Source organism: Nelumbo nucifera, chromosome 3, assembly GCF_055504915.1.
Source record: "Nelumbo nucifera cultivar China Antique chromosome 3, China Antique-T2T, whole genome shotgun sequence".
Classification (NCBI taxonomy): Eukaryota; Viridiplantae; Streptophyta; class Magnoliopsida; order Proteales; family Nelumbonaceae; genus Nelumbo; species Nelumbo nucifera.
In genome coordinates, this window is record NC_142651.1 from 28,791,779 (window position 1) to 28,812,703 (window position 20,925).

At 31.7% G+C, this 20,925-nt stretch overlaps 2 protein-coding genes and 1 pseudogene across 3 annotated transcripts; all 3 read right to left on the reverse strand.

The window, feature by feature from the left end:
* Window positions 1-3,426: 3,426 nt before the first annotated feature.
* LOC148801073 (exopolygalacturonase-like) lies at window positions 3,427-5,083 on the reverse strand. The gene is made up of 4 exons (XM_088902321.1): window positions 4,899-5,083; window positions 4,489-4,800; window positions 3,858-4,370; window positions 3,427-3,749 (listed from the first exon to the last, which is right to left on the reverse strand). Exons 1-4 carry the CDS (start codon window positions 5,016-5,018, stop codon window positions 3,510-3,512), a joined length of 1,185 nt encoding a protein of 394 aa, XP_088758447.1. The 5' UTR covers window positions 5,019-5,083; the 3' UTR covers window positions 3,427-3,509.
* Window positions 5,084-9,438: 4,355 nt separating this feature from the next.
* On the reverse strand, window positions 9,439-11,111 carry LOC148801074 (exopolygalacturonase-like). Its single transcript, XM_088902250.1, has 4 exons — window positions 10,924-11,111; window positions 10,514-10,825; window positions 9,883-10,395; window positions 9,439-9,773 (listed from the first exon to the last, which is right to left on the reverse strand). The coding sequence occupies exons 1-4, from the start codon at window positions 11,041-11,043 to the stop codon at window positions 9,534-9,536; spliced, it is 1,185 nt and encodes a 394-aa protein (XP_088758376.1). The 5' UTR covers window positions 11,044-11,111; the 3' UTR covers window positions 9,439-9,533.
* Window positions 11,112-18,288: 7,177 nt separating this feature from the next.
* On the reverse strand, window positions 18,289-19,963 carry LOC148801075 (exopolygalacturonase-like; annotated as a pseudogene). The gene is made up of 4 exons (XR_016084605.1): window positions 19,777-19,963; window positions 19,367-19,678; window positions 18,736-19,248; window positions 18,289-18,626 (listed from the first exon to the last, which is right to left on the reverse strand). The product of XR_016084605.1 is annotated as an exopolygalacturonase-like (transcript).
* Window positions 19,964-20,925: the final 962 nt, after the last annotated feature.

The following is a 20,925-nucleotide window of genomic DNA, read 5'->3' on the forward strand; positions in this document are numbered from 1 at the left end:
GAAAATAATGAAAAAGAGTTGTTCTTTTATTGAACAAAAGGAGAAAAAGAATTGGAGTGACTACACTTATTTATTTAACTTGATAACTTAAACTAAAAATAATTAATTAAAAACATAATAAGTTCATTAATTAATTAAGTCCATAATTTAATACAATTAATATAAAACTATAAAAAAACTAAAAGTTTTATTTATAAAATTATTTTCTACCAATTTTAAAAATAAAAAAGATAATAAGAATATATAAAAATAATACATAATTAATACCACAAATCCTGAAATCAGCCCATACTTAAGTAAAGAGACAATTTATGAAAGCCTTATGTGATTACATTCTAGACACGTAAGAGGGTTAATAGTTAATCTATCGAAGTAAATCGGTCAAAGACTAAGTTTGGTTATTACTCTCTAGCTTGAAAATGTTTGGGCATGGACCTAGGAGCAATATTTCAAGTGTAGACCACAATCTATTATGTATATATATGAATTATATACCAATTTATACATATTTTATATCATATCATATTATGTATATAGATATTATAAAATGATACAAATAATACATATTATATATAATGTTTCATATTATATAAATTCTATTATATATTTTAGGGTAAAATACTCAAAAAGACCCCTAGGTTACTGAAATATTGGACATCATTATTTCATGACGAGAGGGTACAATGTTTGTTTTGCCCTCTTTTTTTCAAGTTTTCAAAGCGTGGAAACCGTGGTTGTCCTGCCAATGCTATGATCTTTTAACGCTAATAGACAACACAAATCTTTGTAGATCCATCCACCTAACAACAAGTAACACTCCCTCTCTGTCTTAACACAAGTTAAAACAAAAGATAAGCACACTTCATTTCTATACTATATATAAAAGTGTGAATGTTATGTAAATCTCCTTTTGGACTAAAATTAGCCTCTATTTTCTTGTTTGGGAAAGAGTAGAAAAGTTATTTATTATAGTTTTAATGCTCCTTTTATGGCTTCTTTAATGGCAATATTTGTTTATTTAATCCATCTCTATTTGTAAGGGTTAAAAATGTAACTTCAATTATTACCTTCCACCCCATTTAATCCCGTCTCGCTAAGTTGTATAGTTAAGGTATTAAATCCCATTTATATTTTAAAACTGACTCAAAAACAAAACCATTCTTTATCCAAGTGGTGGCTAAGCAATTCAACCATCCAAATCAAAATTTTCAACCAATGAATTCATATTTAGGTAACAAATTTTTTTAAAATAGAAACAAAGATTGAAATTTACAAAAATGTAGAAAACATTAGACACATTTATGATATTTTTATTAATCAAATTAGAAAAATTAGTGTTATAAACAATAATCTTTTTATTTATAATGAAAATGCAAAACATAATTTAGAATTTGTCGAAAATGAAATATAAATATTAATAATAAAAAGTTCAATTTTGGGTCAAATGTATTAACCTTTATTGTCATGAATAAATAATAAAAATTAATAAAATTTATAAATACAAAAATGAAAAAAATGCATAAATTTGGATGTTGCCACTCCATTGAAAAAGATTTGCTTCAATGGTGATTTGGTGTATCTTAGATTTTAATATAAGACTAGTATTTAATCAATGATCTCTAACACCAATTTTTTTTTTTATTTATTCATTGTCGGGGTTGCATTTTTTTTTTGTTACAACTTAAAAAGAATCATAGAAACGAGAAAACGCAAAATCAAAATAGAAAAACCAAAAGTCCTAACTAATTTTGAGTAGCATATATAATTGAACAAGATTATGAAATATGATTTTTTTTAATTATTTTATTTTAGAAATTCTATTTTAAAATAAATAAAAAAAATAAGAATTGGTTTGAAATCAACATGGAAGCCATTAATTGTGTCAGACATTTTAACAGTTAAACCATTCCGATTAATAGTTCTCTAACCATTTCAACGGCTCCTGTAAATAACAGTTGAGGGCAAATGACAACCGAGGACTTGATCGGTTACCAGGCCAAAATGGTTTGTCCATTCCATATAGTCCGGTTTTTAATGCAGTGGCTAAAATACACATTTTGGAATTTAGTCTCAATTTAATTGTAAGGTTTAAATTATAAATTGAACTACTACTTTTTGCCACATTCACTCTATTTAAATCTTACATTTTTATTTTGATAAATGAAAAAAGTAAAAAAAAAAAAGATATAATACTACCAAAGGAAGAGTTTAGCAAAGCAGGTAGGCAAGTCAATGATACTTGAAAGTTCACAAGTCGATCTGACTATCACGTATTTGGACGAGGTGTTTATGTAATCAGATTTGAAATTTGCAATCTACTTCTGATTAATAATAAAAAACAAGAAAAAATATAAAAACAAAAAATACAAAATACATAAAGATTATAGAAAATTTTGGATATATTATTACTATAATTATCATCATCTAGAATCACCACGTGCAAAGCACATGCACACTTACTACTTATACAAAAATGGGTAAAATAAATTCAACACAATAACCTAAAAAAAAATGGGTTAATCATTATGAATTTTTATCTTCACAAAGTATTCTTGAATGTTGACTTTTTTAACTTTTTGTGACATACAAAAATGAGTATGACTACTCCGGGAACTTGTATAATCTCCTTGCTGATAAGAGGCATTGATCATTCTCTCCACATTCCACACTCATCTCCTTAAAGCTATAATATGATTTGGTTGATGGTAGTTTTTGTCATGCCAATTGAGATTGTTCGCACTTGCTAGAAATTCTTAACCAACCAGTCCTAAAGGTTGTTTGTAAATGAGGTACTCTCTTGTTGGACACGACCACCATTGTTATTATTGCCAGAAAACTTGGAGTCATCATGAATAATAAATAAACGCTTTAAATAGTCAATTGGACATTTTTCTTGTGGAGATAAGTATCTCCTAAAAGATGATGACTTTTTGAAAATATAGAAGAAGAAAGAGGATGACTTTCAACACTATGCGTTCTGATAATAACAAACTCATTAAGAACATTATGAGTTTTCTAAATGTGCAAGTGCATACATTAACTTAAGAATGATTAACACTACAACAGTCTTGCTGGCACGCAGGAAGTCTAGCGGTGTGCCAAGGAGAGGATGTAGGACAACTTTGGCCGAATCATTATAAAACTTATTTGTGTTGTGATTCCATTGTTCTTTGAATTTATTACATACATTATTTCTCTTGTCACACAACTTTTTCAATTACTGATCTCCACAACGTTCGATTAGCACTCAAGCTTTTGAAAAGGAGATTAGTTGGGAAAGAAGTGTGTAGAACCCAATTCACCTTCCCTCTTGGGTTATGCTTCCTTGGCAAACAGTAAGACCAATAGTGGGTGCGTTACAGTATCCTCTGATATTTCATTGAATGAATTCGATGATCTTAATAAGCTCTAAAATAGAAAAATAGCTTTACATAAATATCAAAATTTCAGTTGTTTCATTGAAACATGTGGAGAATACATAAGTAATTAATTATCCTTCACATAGTTGTTCATGCTTGGGGTGGAGTACAAACAGGTGGGACTTGATGGCCAGTAAAGGTTGGCTTGACGTTTAAACATGTAGAATTTCCAGGTCCTAGTGGTCCATTATAAACCAAGTTGATTTCTCCAATCTCCACATTCTCACAAGGCACAGCCGGGCTGCATGAAAGTATTACACATTGTTGTGTTGCCGAAGTGCCCTTAATGTTATCAAATTTAACTCCACTCACCTTAACACGTGATGGTTGCTGCAAAGAAGAACAAAAGAAAGAAATATATCATTAAACTCCCTAAATCTTTATGATTTACTAAATTTCCCTTATATATGTATATACTAAGAAAGAAAAATTACGTACCGTGTCACAGATTGCGTGTGGACAGTAGTTTTGATCTAAGATAATTGGATTGGAGACATTGTTCATAGTTATACCAGTAAAAGAGATATCGGAGGCACTTCCAGGCTTAGAGTTGGGCCAAGTTTTAATCCTTACACCATTATCTGTGTTTGTCAAGGTGCAGTCGCTTACATGCACTCCAGCCACAGGTCCTTCGTTGTCATATTTACCCAAACTACCAATGCTAATTCCATGCCCTGGTCCACATGTTACCTTGCTGACGGTTAAATCTTTAGTACCATCTCCAACTGAGACACAATCATCACCTGTTCCAATTGTTGTATCCAAAATTTTCACTCCGGTTGATCTTCCAATGTGAATGCCATCGGTGTTAAGACTGTTTGCCGGTGCCGTGATGGTAATATGTTGGAAAGTCACATTGTTTCCACCCAATAGAAAGAGGTTAAACATCTTGCTATTCAACGAGGTTATGTCATGGATGAAACCATTAGTGATAAAGTTGAATCTTACATTCTGTTAATTGTACCAAAGCAAAAGTTTAATAGATTTTGATGACATGTCAATAATAACATTAATAATAACCAACATACAACTTGGATTAATTGTACTTAATTCATCGAAAAAAACTCACTGTTGGTAGTATCCGACAGGTGTCAAAATGCATGCTACAGTCATTCATAGTCCATGCCTTTTGTCCTTGGCCATCAAAGGTTCCACCTCCAAACACTGTGAGGCCGGTGATGGTTTCAAAAACAACCCAGGCATCGGATTTAATGGCAGCTGGATCGGGTGGAGCCTGTACCAAACCTTCAACCCGAAAGATTATTTCTCCTTTGCAGGGTCCTAGAAACTTTACTTCATTCAATGTATATGTCCCTTTTGGAATAATAACTTGAGCTGTCCCTGTTGCTGCGCATGCATCTTTCCAAGCATTCAACAGAGCCTGATTGTGTTTGTGTTTATACATACAAAAAAAAACTTATAATGGATTTGACATTCTATATATTGAGTAGATATCATTAAAGTCTGTCAAACTCTAACCTGGGTGATGTCTGCACCGGCTGCTCCACCATACTTTGTCACGTCAAAATCTTGGGCTTCTACCACATACAACGTAAAGAACAATAGAAATATGATATGAAGATTCAATTTCCAACCCATTTTCTATTCTTGCTGTATAATTTCTTCTTCTATTCTTCTTCTTCTTCTTCTTAGGACCTATTCCCAAATACTGCCTTAATTCATATGTTAATATATATAATAGAAGGTGTTCATCGTCTTCCACTTTCTTAGAGTTACAAAGGCCAAAAACCATGCAAACCTAAACACATGTCAATAGCTTACCAAAACCAAAAGGTTTCACTAAATATAGATCCAGATCTGCAAGTCATCTGTTTCCTCTTTCATTGTCCTTGTTGTTCCCCTATTAAGGAGAGACCCCAGTTAACGAGCACCTCATTCTGCATGTTAAAATAGGCATCTTCCCCTCCTTTCGCCTACCCTCTCTCGTTCTCCGTCCCTTTCCACCCCAGCTAGGTTCTACCTCTCTCTCTCTCAAACATTGTCTATAGCTTTCATATATCATGTATATGCTAAGACCAATATTTTAAAAACTGATCTGAAGCCAAAACTGCTTTGGCCACTAGTTTCCATGTCAGTTGTTCGACCATCCGGTTTGAATGGATGACCCATTCTATTTTGAAGTAAAAAAATTGAACAATAATTAAAATATAAGATGACCAAAACTACTATCCCGACCAAATAGGTTGATGGTTCGACTGCTTGCGTCAGCGGGTAGCTGACCACGTCAACGGTTTTTTACCAACGTACCTATTAAAAGTGAAATGGCACCAGTTGGTAAATGATTGCTGGGTCCAACTGTGTCCTAGCATCCAGGTCAACGATGGCTGATAGAAATGGGTAAGATAGCTATAAATTTCCCTATCTATTATTTTTTTCCATTTTCTCCATTTTGCATTTTTGTAAAGATCTATATTCACCTATGTTCTTAATTTCTCCACATAATCACTTCATTTCCTCTTTACCTTTTCTTAGAATTCTCCCCTTAAATCTTTCCCCCCTCTCCCACATCCCAACAATCTCTCCTCTCTAACTTCTCTTCACTTTTCTAATATAAGGCATCCATTAATGAAAGATCAATCACTAATATATCCTTGGAAAAAAATGAAAAAGAGTTGTTCTTTTATTGAACAAAAGGAGAAAAAAAATTGGAGTGACTACACTTATTTATTTAAATTGATAACTTAAACTAAAAATAATTAATTAAAAACATAATAAGTTCATTAATTAATTAAGTCCATAATTTAATACAATTAATATAAAACTATAAAAAAACTAAAAGTCTTTTATTTATAAAATTATTTTCTACCAATTTTAAAAATAAAAAAGATAATAAGAATATATAAAAATAATACATAATTAATACCACAAATCCTGAAATCAGCCCATACTTAAGTAAAGAGACAATTTATGAAAGCCTTATGTGATTACATTCTAGACACGTAAGAGGGTTAATAGTTAATCTGTCGAAGTAAATCGGTCAAAGACTAAGTTTGGTTATTACTCTCTAGCTTGAAAATGTTTGGGCATGGACCTAGGAGCAATATTTCAAGTGTAGACCACAATCTATTATGTATATATATGAATTATATACCAATTTATACATATTTTATATCATATCATATTATGTATATAGATATTATAAAATGATACAAATAATACATATTATATATAATGTTTCATATTATATAAATTCTATTATATATTTTAGGGTAAAATACTCAAAAAGACCCCAAGGTTACTGAAATATTGGACATCATTATTTCTTGAGAGAGGGTACAATGTTTGTTTTGCCCTCTTTTTTTCAAGTTTTCAAAGCGTGGAAACCGTGGTTGTCCTGCCAATGCTATGATCTTTTAACGCTAATAGACAACACAAATCTATGTAGATCCATCCACCTAACAACAAGTAACACTCCCTCTCTGTCTTAACACAAGTTAAAACAAAAGATAAGCACACTTCATTTCTATACTATATATAAAAGTGTGAATGTTATGTAAAGCTCCTTTTGGACTAAAATTAGCCTTTATTTTCTTGTTTGAGAAAGAGTAGAAAAGTCATTTATTATAGTTTTATTGCCTCCTTTTATCGCTTCTATAATGGCAATATTTGTTTATTTAATCCATCTCTATTTGTACGGGATAAAAATGTAACTTCAATTATTACCTTCCACCCCATTTAATCCCGTCTCGCTAAGTTTTATATTTAAGGTATTAAATCCCATTTATATTTTAAAACCGACTCAAAAACAAAACCATTCTTTATCCAAGTGGTGGCTAAGCAATTCAACCATCTAAATCAAAATTTTCAACCTATGAATTCATATTTAGGTAACAATTTTTTTAAAATAGAAATAAAGATTGAAATTTACAAAAATGTAGAAAACATTAGACACATTTATGATATTTTTATTAATCAAATTAGAAAAATAAGTGTTATAAACAATAATCTTTTTATTTATAATGAAAATGCAAAACATAATTTAGAATTTGTCGAAAATGAAATATAAATATTAATAATAAAAAGTTCATTTTTGGGTCAAATGTATTAACCTTTATTGTCATGAATAAATAATAAAAATTAATAAAATTTATAAATACAAAAATGAAAAAAATGCATAAATTTGGATGTTGCCACTCCATTGAAAAAGATTTGCTTCAATGGTGATTTGGTGTATCTTAGATTTTAATATAAGACTAGTATTTAATCTATCATCTCTAGCACCGATTTTTTTTATTTATTCATTGTTGGGGTTGCATTTTTTTTTGTTACAACTTAAAAAGAATCATAGAAACGAGAAAACTCAAAATCAAAATAGAAAAACCAAACGTCCTAACTAATTTTGAGTAGCATATATAATTGAAAAGATTATGACATATGATTTTTTTAATTATTTTATTTTATAAATTCTATTTTAAAATAAATAAAATAAATAAGAATTGGTTTGAAATCAACATGAAAGCCATTAATTGTGTCAGACATTTTAACAGTTAAACCATTCCGATTAATATTCTCTAACCATTTCAACGGCTCCTGTAAATAACAGTTGAGGGCAAATGACAACCGAGGACTTGATCAGTTACTAGGCCAAAATGGTTTGTCCATTCCATATAGTCCGGTTTTTAATGCAGTGGCTAAAATACACATTTTGGAATTTAGTCTCAATTTAATTGTAAGGTTTAAATTTTAAATTGAACTACTACTTTTTGCCACATTCACTCTATTTAAATCTTACTTTTATTTTGATAAATGAAAAAAGTAAAAAAAAAAAGATATAATACTACCAAAGGAAGAGTTTAGCAAAGCAGGTAGGCAAGTCAATGATACTTGAAAGTTCACAAGTCGATCTGACTATCACGTATTTGGACGAGGTGTTTATGGAATCAGATTTGAAATTTGCAATCTACTTCTGATTAATAATAAAAAACAAGAAAAAATATAAAAACAAAAAATACAAAATACATAAAGATTATAGAAAATTTTGGATATATTATTACTATAATTATCATCATCTAGAATCACCACGTGCAAAGCACATGCACACTTACTACTTATACAAAAATGGGAAAAATAAATTCAACACTATAACCTAAAAAAAATGGGTTAATCATTATCAATTTGTGTCTTCACAAAGTAGCCTTGAATGTTGACTTTTTTAACTTTTTGTGACTTAGAAAAATGAGTATGACTACTCCGGGAACTTGTATAATCTCCTTGCTGATAAGAGGCATTGATCATTCTCTCCACATTCCACACACATCTCCTTAAAGCTAGAAAATGATTTGGTGGATGGTAGCTTTTGTCATGCCAATTGAGATTGTTCGAACTTGCTAGAAATTCTTAACCAACCGGTACAAAAGGTTGTTTGTAAATGAGGTACTTTCTTGTCGGATACGACCGCCATTGTTACTATTGCCAGAAAGCTTGGAGTCATCATGAATAATAAATAAACGCTTTAAATAGTCAATTAGACATTTTTCTTGTGGAGATAAGTATCTCCTAAAAGAGGATGCCCTTTTGAAAATATAGAAGAAGAAAGAGGATGACTTTCAACACTATGCGTTTTGATAATAACAAACTCATTGAGAACTTAACAAGTTTTCTCAATGTGCAAGTATATCCATTAACTTAAGAATGATTAATACAGCAACAATCTTGCTGGCACGCAGGAAGTCTAGCGGTGTGCCAGGGAGAGGAAGTAGGACGACTTTGGCCGAACCTTTATAAAGCTTATTTGTGTTGTGATTCCCTTGTTCTTTGAATTTATTACATACATTATTTCTCTTGTCACACAACTTTTTCAATTACCGATCTCCACAACGTTCGATTAGCACTCAAGCTTTTGAAAAGGAGATTAGTTGGGAAAGAAGTGTGTAGAACCCAATTCACCTTCCCTCTTGGGTTATGCTACCTAGGCAAACAGTAAGACCAATAGTGGGAGTGTTAGAATACACTCTGATATTTCATTGAATGAATTCGATGATCTTAATAAGCTCTAAAATAGAAAAATAGCTTTGCATAAATATCAAAATTTCAGTTGTTTCATTGAAACATGTAGAGAATACATAAGTAATTAATTATCCTTCACATAGTTGTTCATGCTTGGGGTGGGGCACAAACAGGTGGGACTTGATGGCCAGTAAAGGTTGGCTTGACGTTTAAACATGTAGAATTTCCAGGTCCTAGTGGTCCATTATAAACCAAGTTGATTTCTCCAATCTCCACATTCTCACAAGGCACAGCCGGGCTGCATGAAAGTATTACACATTGTTGTGTTGCCGAAGTGCCCTTAATGTTATCAAATTTAACTCCACTCACCTTAACACGTGATGGTTGCTGCAAAGAAGAAAAAAAAGAAAGAAATATATCATTAAACTCCCTAAAGCTTTATGATTTACTAAATTTCCCGGATATATGTATATACTAAGAAAGAAAAATTACGTACCGTGTCACAGATTGCGTGTGGACAGTAGTTTTGATCTAAGATAATTGGATTGGAGACATTGTTCATAGTTATACCAGTAAAAGAGATATCGGAGGCACTTCCAGGCTTAGAGTTGGGCCAAGTTTTAATCCTTACACCATTATCTGTGTTTGTCAAGGTGCAGTCGCTTACATGCACTCCAGCCACAGGTCCTTCGTTGTCATATTTACCCAAACTACCAATGCTAATTCCATGCCCTGGTCCACATGTTACCTTGCTGACGGTTAAATCTTTAGTACCATCTCCAACTGAGACACAATCATCACCTGTTCCAATTGTTGTATCCAAAATTTTCACTCCGGTTGATCTTCCAATGTGAATGCCATCGGTGTTAAGACTGTTCGCCGGTGCCGTGACGGTAATATGTTGGAAAGTCACATTGTTTCCACCCAATAGAAAGAGGTTAAACATCTTGCTATTCAACGAGGTTATGTCATGGATGAAACCATTAGTGATAAAGTTGAATCTTACATTCTGTTAATTGTACCAAAGCAAAAGTTTAATAGATTTTGATGACATGTCAATAATAACATTAATAATAACCAACATACAACTTGGATTAATTGTACTTAATTCATTGGAAAAAACTCACTGTTGGTAGTATCCGGCAGGTGTCAAAATGCATGCTACAGTCGTTCACAGTCCATGCCTTTTGTCCTTGGCCATCAAAGGTTCCACCTCCAAACACTGTGAGGCCGGTGATGGTTTCAAAAACAACCCAGGCATCGGATTTAATGGCAGCTGGATCGGGTGGAGCCTGTACCAAACCTTCAACCCGAAAGATTATTTCTCCTTTGCAGGGTCCTAGAAACTTTACTTCATTCAATGTATATGTCCCTTTTGGAATAATAACTTGAGCTGTCCCTGTTGCTGCACATGCATCTTTCCAAGCATTCAACAGAGCCTGATTGTGTTTGTGTTTATACGTACAAAACAAAACTTATAATGAATTTGACATTCTATATATTGAGTAGATATCATTAAAGTCTGTCAAACTCTAACCTGGGTAATGTCTGCACCGGCTGCTCCACCATACTTTGTCACGTCAAAATCTTGGGCTTGTACCACATACAACGTAAAGAACAATAGAAATATGATATGAAGATTCAATTTCGAACCCATTTTCTATTCTTTCCCTATAATTTCTTCTTCTTCTTCTTCTTCTTCTTCTTCTTAGGACCTATTCCCAATTACTGCCTTAATTCATATGTTAATATATATAATAGAAGGTGTTCATCGTCTTCCACTTTCTTAGAGTTACAAAGGCCAAAAACCTTGCAAACCTAACCACATGTCAACAGCTTACCAAAACCAAAAGGTTTCACTAAATATAGATCCAGATCTGCAAGTCATCTGTTTCCCCTTTCATTGTCATTGTTGTTCCCCTATTAAGGAGAGACCCCAATTAACGAGCACCTCATTCTGCATGTTAAAATAGGCATTTTCCCATCCTTTCGCCTACCCTCTCTCGTTCTCGGTCCCTTTCCACCCCAGCTAGGTTCTACCTCTCTCTCTCTCTCTCAAACTTTGTCTACAGCTTTCATATATCTGTATATGCTAAGACCAATGTTTTAAAAACTTATCTGAAGCCAGAACAGCTTTGGCCACTAGTTTCCATGTCAGTTGTTCGACCATCCGGTTTGAATGGATGACCCATTCTATTTTGAAGTAAAAAAATTGAACAATAATTAAAATATAAGATGACCAAAACTACTATCCCGACCAAATAGGTTGATGGTTCGACTGCTTGCGTCAGCGGGTAGCTGACCACGTCAACGGTTTTTTACCAACGTACCTATTAAAAGTGAAATGGCACCAGTTGGTAAATGATTGCTGGGTCCAACTGTGTCCTAGCATCCAGGTCAACGATGGCTGATAGAAATGGGTAAGATAGCTATAAATTTCCCTATCTATTATTTTTTTCCATTTTCTCCATTTTGTATTTTTGTAAAGATCTATATTCACCTATGTTCTTAATTTCTCCACATAATCACTTCATTTCCTCTTTAATTTATCCTTTTCTTAGAACTGTCCCCTTAAATCTTTCCCACCTCTCCCACATCCCTACAATCTCTCCTCTCTAACTTCCCTTCACTTTTCTAATATAAGGCATCGATTAATGAAAGATCAATCACTAATATATCCTTGGAAAATAATGAAAAAGAGTTGTTCTTTTATTGAACAAAAGGAGAAAAAAAATTGGAGTGACTACACTTATTTATTTAACTTGATAACTTAAACTAAAAATAATTAATTAAAAACATAATAAGTTCATTAATTAATTAAGTCCATAATTTAATACAATTAATATAAAACTATAAAAAAACTAAAAGTCTTTTATTTATAAAATTATTTTCTACCAATTTAAAAAATAAAAAAGATAATAAGAATATATAAAAATAATACATAATTAATACCACAAATCCTGAAATCAGCCCATACTTAAGTAAAGAGACAATTTATGAAAGCCTTATGTGATTACATTCTAGACACGTAAGAGGGTTAATAGTTAATCTATCGAAGTAAATTGGTCAAAGACTAAGTTTGGTTATTACTCTCTAGCTTGAAAATGTTTGGGCATGGACCTAGGAGCAATATTTCAAGTGTAGACCACAATCTATTATGTATATATATGAATTATATACCAATTTATACATATTTTATATCATATCATATTATGTATATAGATATTATAAAATGATACAAATAATACATATTATATATAATGTTTCATATTATATAAATTCTTTTGTTTATATTATATAAATTCTATTATATGTTTTTGGGTAAAATACTCAAAAATACCCCTAGGTTACTGAAATATTGGACATCATTAATACTTGACGAGAGGGTACAATGTTTGTTTTGCCCCTCTTTTTTTCAAGTTTTCAAAGCGTGGAAACCATGGTTGTCCTACCAATGCTATGATCTTTTAACGCTAATAGACAATACAAATCTATGTAGATCCATCCACCTAACAACAACTAACACTCCCTCTCTATCTTAACACAAGTTAAAACAAAAGATAAGCACACTTCATTTCTATACTATATATAAAAGTGTGAATGTTATGTAAATCTCCTTTTGGATTAAAATTAGCCTCTATTTTCTTGTTTGAGAAAGAGTAGAAAAGTCATTTATTATAGTTTTAATTCCTCCTTTTATGGCTTCTATAATGGCAATATTTGTTTATTTTATCAATCTCTAATTATAAGGGTTAAAAATATAACTTCAATTATTACCTTCCACCCCATTTAATCCCCTCTCGCTAAGTTTTATAGTTAAGGTATTAAATCTAATTTATATTTTAAAACTGACTCAAAAACAAAACCATTCTTTATCCAAGTGGTGGCTAAGCAATTCAACCATCCAAATCAAAATTTTCACCTATGAATTGAAATTTAGGTAATAATTTTTTTAAAATAGAAATAAACATTGAAATTTACAAAAATGTAGAAAACATTAGACACATTTATGATATTTTTATTAATCAAATTAGAAAAATAAGTGTTATAAACAATAATACTTTTATTTATAACAAAAATGAAAAACATAATTTAGAATTGTCAAAATTGAATAATAAAAAGTTCATTTTTGGGTCAAATGTATTAACCTTTACTGTCATGAATAAAGAATAAAAATTAATAAAATTTATAAATAAAAAAATGAAAAAAATACATAAATTTGGATGTTGCCACTCCACTGAAAAAGATTTGCTTCAATGGTGACTTGGTGTATCTTAGATTTCAATATAAGAATGGTATTTAATCTATCATCTCTAGCACCAATTTTTATTTTATTTCTTCATTGTTGGGGTTGCATTTTTTTTTGTTACAACTTAAAAAGAATCATAGAAACAAGAAAACTCAAAATCAAAATAGAAAAACCAAAAGTCCTAACTAATTTTGAGTAGCATATATAATTGAACAAGATTATGAGATATGAATTTTTTTTATTTATTTTATTTTATAAATTCTATTGTCAAATAAATAAAAAAATAAGAATTGGTTTGAAATCAACATGAAAGCCATTAATTTTGTCAAACATTAACAGTTAAATCATTCCGATTAATAGTTCTCTAACCATTTCAACGGCTATTTTGTAAAATAGCGGTTCAGGGCAAAAGGGAACTGAAGACTTGATCGGTTCCCAGGCCAAAATGGTTCAACCATTCCATATAGTCTGGTTTTTAATGCAGTGGCTAAAAATTCTTAACCAAAATGGTTCCCAGGCCAAAATGGTGGATGGTAGTTTTTCTCATGCCAATTGAGATTGTTCATACTTGCTAGAAATTCCTAACCAACAGGTTCTAAAGGTTGTTTATAAACGAGGTACTCTCTTGTCGGACACGGCCACCATTGTTATTATTGCCAGAAAACTTTGAGTCATTATGAATAATAAGTAAGCGCTTTAAATAGTCAATTGGACATTTTTCTTGGGGAGATAACTATCTCCTAAAAGAGGATGACTTTTTGAAAATATAGAAGAAGAAAGAGGATGACTTTCAACACTATGCATTTTTATAATAACAAACTCATTCAGAACTTAATGAGTTTTCTAAATGTGAAAGTGTATCCATTAACTTAAGAATGATTAACAAATGCTAAGAGAACCAAAGCATGAATGGAAATCTGGGTAGCGTCAATCATTTTGAATCATTTTAATGAAGATGATAGTTCAAAAGATAAAACAAGAAATAAGTTTGCCACCATGTGGAAGCCTATTAAGAGGCATTGTGTTATTCCTATGTTTATAGTATAATATCATGTTTGCAATTGTATAGCTAGTGGTTAGCATGTTGCCTTCTAAGGTCCAAGGAATTTCTATCCCAGATGGTGGCGAGCAAGCTCAAGTTTTGTTGATATCCAAGTTGTTAGATGATTGCACCAACTACTAAGCAGAACGATCCCTTCATTAAAGGAAGTGGAATTAATTTAAGACTTTGGAGCTATCCTATATTAGATGTTGGGATCGGAACAATGCAGATTTAGGGAGGGTTTTGTAAATTGTAAACTTGCATCCAATTTGAAGCAACATATAAGCTCTAATATAGAAAAATAGCATTGCACAAATATCAAAGTTTCAGTTGATTCATTGAAACATGTAGACAATACATAAGTTATTAATTATCCTTCACATATTTGTTCATGCTTGGGGTGGAGCACAAACAGGTGGGACTTGATGGCTAGTAAAAGTTGGCTTGACGTTTAAACATGTTGAATTTCCAGGCCCTAATGGTCCATTATAAACCAAGTTGATTTCTCCAATCTCCACATTCTCACAAGGCACGGCCGGGCTGCATGAAAGTATTACACATTGTTGTGTTGCCGAAGTGCCCTTAATGTTATCAAATTTAACTCCACTCACCTTAATACGTGATGGTTGCTGCAACGAAGAAAAAAAAAGAAAGAAATATATCATTAAATTCACTAAATCTTTATGGTTTACTAAACTTCCCTTATATATGTATATACTAAGTAGGAAAAATTATGTACCGTGTCACAGATTTAACATAATTAGTTCCTTAATTAATTAAGTTCATAATTTAATACAGTTAATGTAAAACTATAAAAAAACTAAAACTCTATTAGTTATAAAATTATTTACTACGAATTTAAAAAATAAAAGGATAATAAGAATATATAAAAATAATAAATAATAAATACCACAAATCCTAAAATCAGCCCATACTTAAGTAAAGAGACAATTTATGAAAGCCTAATGTGATTACCTTCTACACATGTAAGGGGGTTAATAGTAAATCTATCGAAGTAAATCGGTCAAAGACTAAGGTTGGTTATTTCTCTCTAGCTTGAAAATGTTTGGGCATGGACCTAGGAGCAATATTTCAAGTGTAGACCACAATCTATTATGTATATATATGAAATATATACCAATATATACATATTTTATATCATATCAAATTATGTATATAGATATTATAAAATGATACAAATAATACAAATTATATATAATGTTTCATTTTATATAAATTCATTTTTTTATATTATTTAAATTCTATTATGTATTTTAGGGTAAAATACTCAAAAAGACCCCTAGGTTACTGAAATATTGGACATCATTATTTCTTGACAAAAGGGTACAATGTTTGTTTTGCCCCTCTTTTTTTTCAAGTTTTAAAAGTGTGGAAACCGTGGTTGTCCTGCCAATGCTATGATCTTTTAAAGCTAATAGACAACACAAATCTATGTAGATCCATCCACCTAACAACAACTAAAATGAAAAACATAATTTAGAATTTGTCGAAAATGAAATATAAATATTAATAATAAAAAGTTCATTTTGGGGTCAAATGTGTTAACCTTTACTGCCATGAATAAATAATAAAAATAAATAAAATTTATAAATACAAAAATGAAAAAAAATACATAAATTTGGATGTTTCCACTCCATTGAAAAAGATTTGTTTCAATGGTGATTTGGTGTATCTTAGATTTTAATACAAGAATGGTATTTAATCTATCATCTCTAGCACCAATTTTTTTTTTTATTTCTTCATTGTTGGGGTTGCATTTTTGTTTTTTGTTACACCTTAAAAAGAATTGTAGAAACGAAAAAACTCAAAAACAAAATAGAAAAACCAAAAATCCTAACTAATTTTGAGTAGCATATATAATTGAACAAGATTATGAGATATGAAATTTTTTAATTATTTTATTTTTTAAATTCTATTTTAAAATAAATAAAAAATAGGAATTGGTTTCAAAGCAACATGAAAGCCATTAATTGTGTCGAACATTTTAACAGTTAAACCATTCGGATTAATAGTTCTCTTACTATTTCAACGGCTCTTTTGTAAAATAGCAGTTCAAGGCAAAAGGAAATCGATGACTTGATCGATTCCCAGGCCAAAATGGTTCGACCATTCAAAATAGTCTGGTTTTTAATGCCGTGGCTAAAATACACATTTTGGAATTTAGTCTCAATTTAATTGTAAGGTTTAAATTATAAATTGAACTATTACTTTTTGCCTCGTACAATGTATTTAAATCTTACATTTTTATTTTGATAAATGAAAAAAGAAAAAAAAGATATAATACTACAAAAGGAAGAGTTTAGAAAAGCAGGTAGGCAAGTCAATGATACTTGAAACTTCACAAGTTGATCTGATTATCACGTATTTGGATGAGGTATCTAATCAGATTTGAAATTTCCAATCTACTATTGATTAATAATAAAAAACAAGAAAAAATATAAAAACAAAAAATACAAAATACATAAAGATTATAGAAAATTTTGGATACATTATTACTATAATTATCATCATCTAGAATCACCACGTGCAAAGCACGTGCACACTTACTACTTATACAAAAATGCGTAAAATAAATTCAACACTATAACCTAAGCAAAATGGGTTAATCATTATGAATTTGTGTCTTCACAATGTAGTCTTGAATGTTGACTTTTTTAACTTTTTGTGACATAGAAAAAGGAGTATGACTACTCCGGGAACTTGTATAATCTCCTTGCTGATAAGAGGCATTGATCGTTCTCTCCACATTCCACACACATCTCCTTAAAGCTAGAATATGATTTGGTGGATGGTAGTTTTTGTCATGCCAATTGAGATTGTTCGTACTTGCTGAAAATTCTTAACCAACCGGTCCTAAAGGTTGTTTGTAAACGAGGTACTCTCTTGTCGGACACGGTCACCATTGTTATTATTGCCAGAAAACTTGGAGTCATCATGAATGATAAATAAACGCTTTAAATAGTCAATTGGACATTTTTCTTCTGGAGATAAGTATCTCCTAAAAGAGGATGACATTTTGAAAATATAGAAGAAGAAAGAGGATGACTTTCAACACTATGCATTTTTATAATAACAAACTCATTGAGAACTTAATTAGTTTTCTAAATGTGCAAGTGTATCCATTAACTTAAGAATGATTAACAAATGCTACGAGAACCAAAGCATGAATGGAAATCTGGGTAACATCAATCATTTTGAATCATTTTAATGAAGATGATAGTTCAAAAGATAAACCAAGAAAGAAGTTTGCACCATGTGGAAGCCTATTAAGAGGCATTGTGTTATTCCTATGTTTATAGTATAATATCATGTTTGCAATTGTATAGCTAGTGGTTAGCATGTTGCCTTTTAAGGACCAATGAATTTCTATCCCAGATGGTGGCGAGCAAGCTCAAGTTTTGTTGAGATCCAAGTTGTTAGATGATTGCACCAACTACTAAGCAGAACGATCCCTTCATTAAAGGAAGTGGAATTAATTTAAGACTTTGGAGATATCCTATATTAGATGTAGGGATCAGAACAATGCAGATTTAGGGAGGGTTTTGTAAATTGTAAACTTGCATCTAATTTGAAGCAACATATAATCTCTAATATAGAAAAATAGCATTGCACAAATATCAAAGTTTCAGTTGATTCATTGAAACATGTAGATAATACATAAGTTACTAATTATCCTTCACATAGTTGTTCATGCTTGGGGTGGAGCGCAAACAGGTGGGACTTGATGGCCAGTAAAGGTTGGCTTGACGTTTAAACATGTTGAATTTCCGGGTCCTAGTGGTCCATTATAAACCAAGTTGATTTCTCCAATCTCCACATTCTCACAAGGCACGGCCGGGCTGCATGAAAGTATTACACATTGTTGTGTTGCCGAAGTGCCCTTAATGTTATCAAATTTGACTCCACTCACCTTAACACGTGATGGTTGCTGCAAAGAAGAAAAGAAAGAAAGAAATATATCATTAAATTCACTAAATCTTTATGGTTTACTAAACTTCCCTTATATATGTATATAATAAGTAGGAAAAATTATGTACCGTGTCACAGATTGCATGTGGACAGTAGTTTTGGTCTAACATAATTGGATTGGAGACATTGTTCCTAACAATACCAGTAAAAGAGATATCGGAGGCACTTCCAGGCTTAGAGTTGGGCCATGTTTTAATCCTTACACCATTATCTGTGTTTGTCAAAGTGCAGTCGCTTACATGCACTCCAGCCACAGGTTCTTCGTTGTCATATTTACCCAAACTGCCAATGCTAATGCCATGCCCTGGTCCACATGTTACCTTGCTGACGGTTAAATCTTTAGTACCATCTCCAACTGAGACACAATCATCACCTGTTCCAATTGTTGTATCCAAAATTTTCACTCCGGTTGATCTTCCAATGTGGATGCCATCGGCGTTAAGACTGTTCACTGGTGCGGTGACGTTAATATGTTGGAAAGTCACATTGTTTCCACCCAATAGAAAGAGGTTAAACATCTTGCTATTTAACGAGGTTATGTCATGGATGAGACCATTAGTGATAAAGTTGAATCTTACATTCTGTTAATTGTACCAAAGAAAGAGTTTAATAAATTTTGATGGCATGTCATTAATAACATTAATAATAAGACAAATACAACTTGGATTAATTGTACTTAATTCATCAGAAAAAACTCACTGTTGGCAGTATCCGACAGGTGTCAAAATGCATGCTGCAGTCATTCTCAGTCCAAGCCTTTTGTCCTTGGCCATCAAAGGTATCACCTCCAAACACTGTGAGGCCGGTGATGGTTTCAAAAACAACCCAGGCATCGGATTTAATGGCAGCTGGATCGGGTGGAGCCTATAACACACCTTCAATCCGAAAGTTTATTTCTCCTTTGCAGGGTCCTAGAAACTTCACCTCATTCAATGTATATGTCCCTTTTGGAATAATAACTTGTGCCGTCCCTGTTGCTGCGCATGCATCTTTCCAAGCGTTCAATAGAGCCTGATTGTGTTTGTGTTTATACATACAAAACAAAACTTATAATGAATTTGACATTCTATATATTGAGTAGATATCATTAAAGTCTGTGAAACTCTAACCTGGGTGATGTCTGCACTGGCTGCTCCACCATACTTTGTCACATCAAAATCTTGGGCCTCTACAACATACAATGAAAAGAATAATAGAAATATGATTTGAAGACTCAATTTCGTACCCATTTGCTATTCTTGCCCTATAATTTCTTCTTCTTCTTCTTCTTATGACCAACTCCCAATTACTGCCATAATTTATATGTTAATATATATATATATATATATTAGAAGGTGTTCATCGTCTTCCACTTTCTCAAAGTTATAAAGGCCGGAAACCTTGCAAACCCAACCACATGTCAATAGGTTACCAAAAACAAAAGATTTCACTAAATATAGATCAAGATCTACAAGTCATTTGTTTCCCCTTTCATTGTCCTTGTTCTTCTCCTATTAACGAGCACTTGACTCTACATGTTAGAATAGGCATTTTCCCCTCCTTTCACCTACCCTCTCTCGTTCTCTGTCCCCTTCCTCCCCATCTAGGTTCTACCTCTCTCTCTCTCACACACACACTCACAAATTTTGTCTACAGCTTTCATATATTAAGTATATGCTAAGATCAATGTTTTTAAAAACAATCTAAAACCGAAACCACTTTGGCCACTGGTTTCCATGTCAGTTGTTCGACCATCTAGTTTGAATGGATGATACATTCTATTTTGAAGTAAAAAAATTGAAAAAGACCCCTAGGTTATTGAAATACTGGACATCATTATTTCTTGACAAAAGTGTACAATGTTTCTTTTGCCCCTTCTTTTTTCAAGTTTTCAAAGCGTGAAAACCGTGGTTGTCCTGCCAATGCTTTGATCTTTTAAAGCTAATACACAACACAAATCTATGTAGATCCACCAAACAACAACTAACAATCCCTCTCTATCTTAACACAAGTTAAAACAAAAGATAAGCACACTTCATTTCTATACTATATATAAAAGTGTGAATGTTGTGTGAAACTCTTTTTGGACTAAAATTAGCCTCTATTTCTTTGTTTGAGAAAGAGTAGAAAAGTCATTTATTATAGTTTTAATGCCATCTCTAATTGTAAGGGTTCAAAATGTAACTTCGATTGTTACCTTCCACCTCATTTAATCTCCTCTGATTAAGTTTTATAGTTAAGGTATTAAATCCCATTTTCTCTTATTAAATCTTATATTT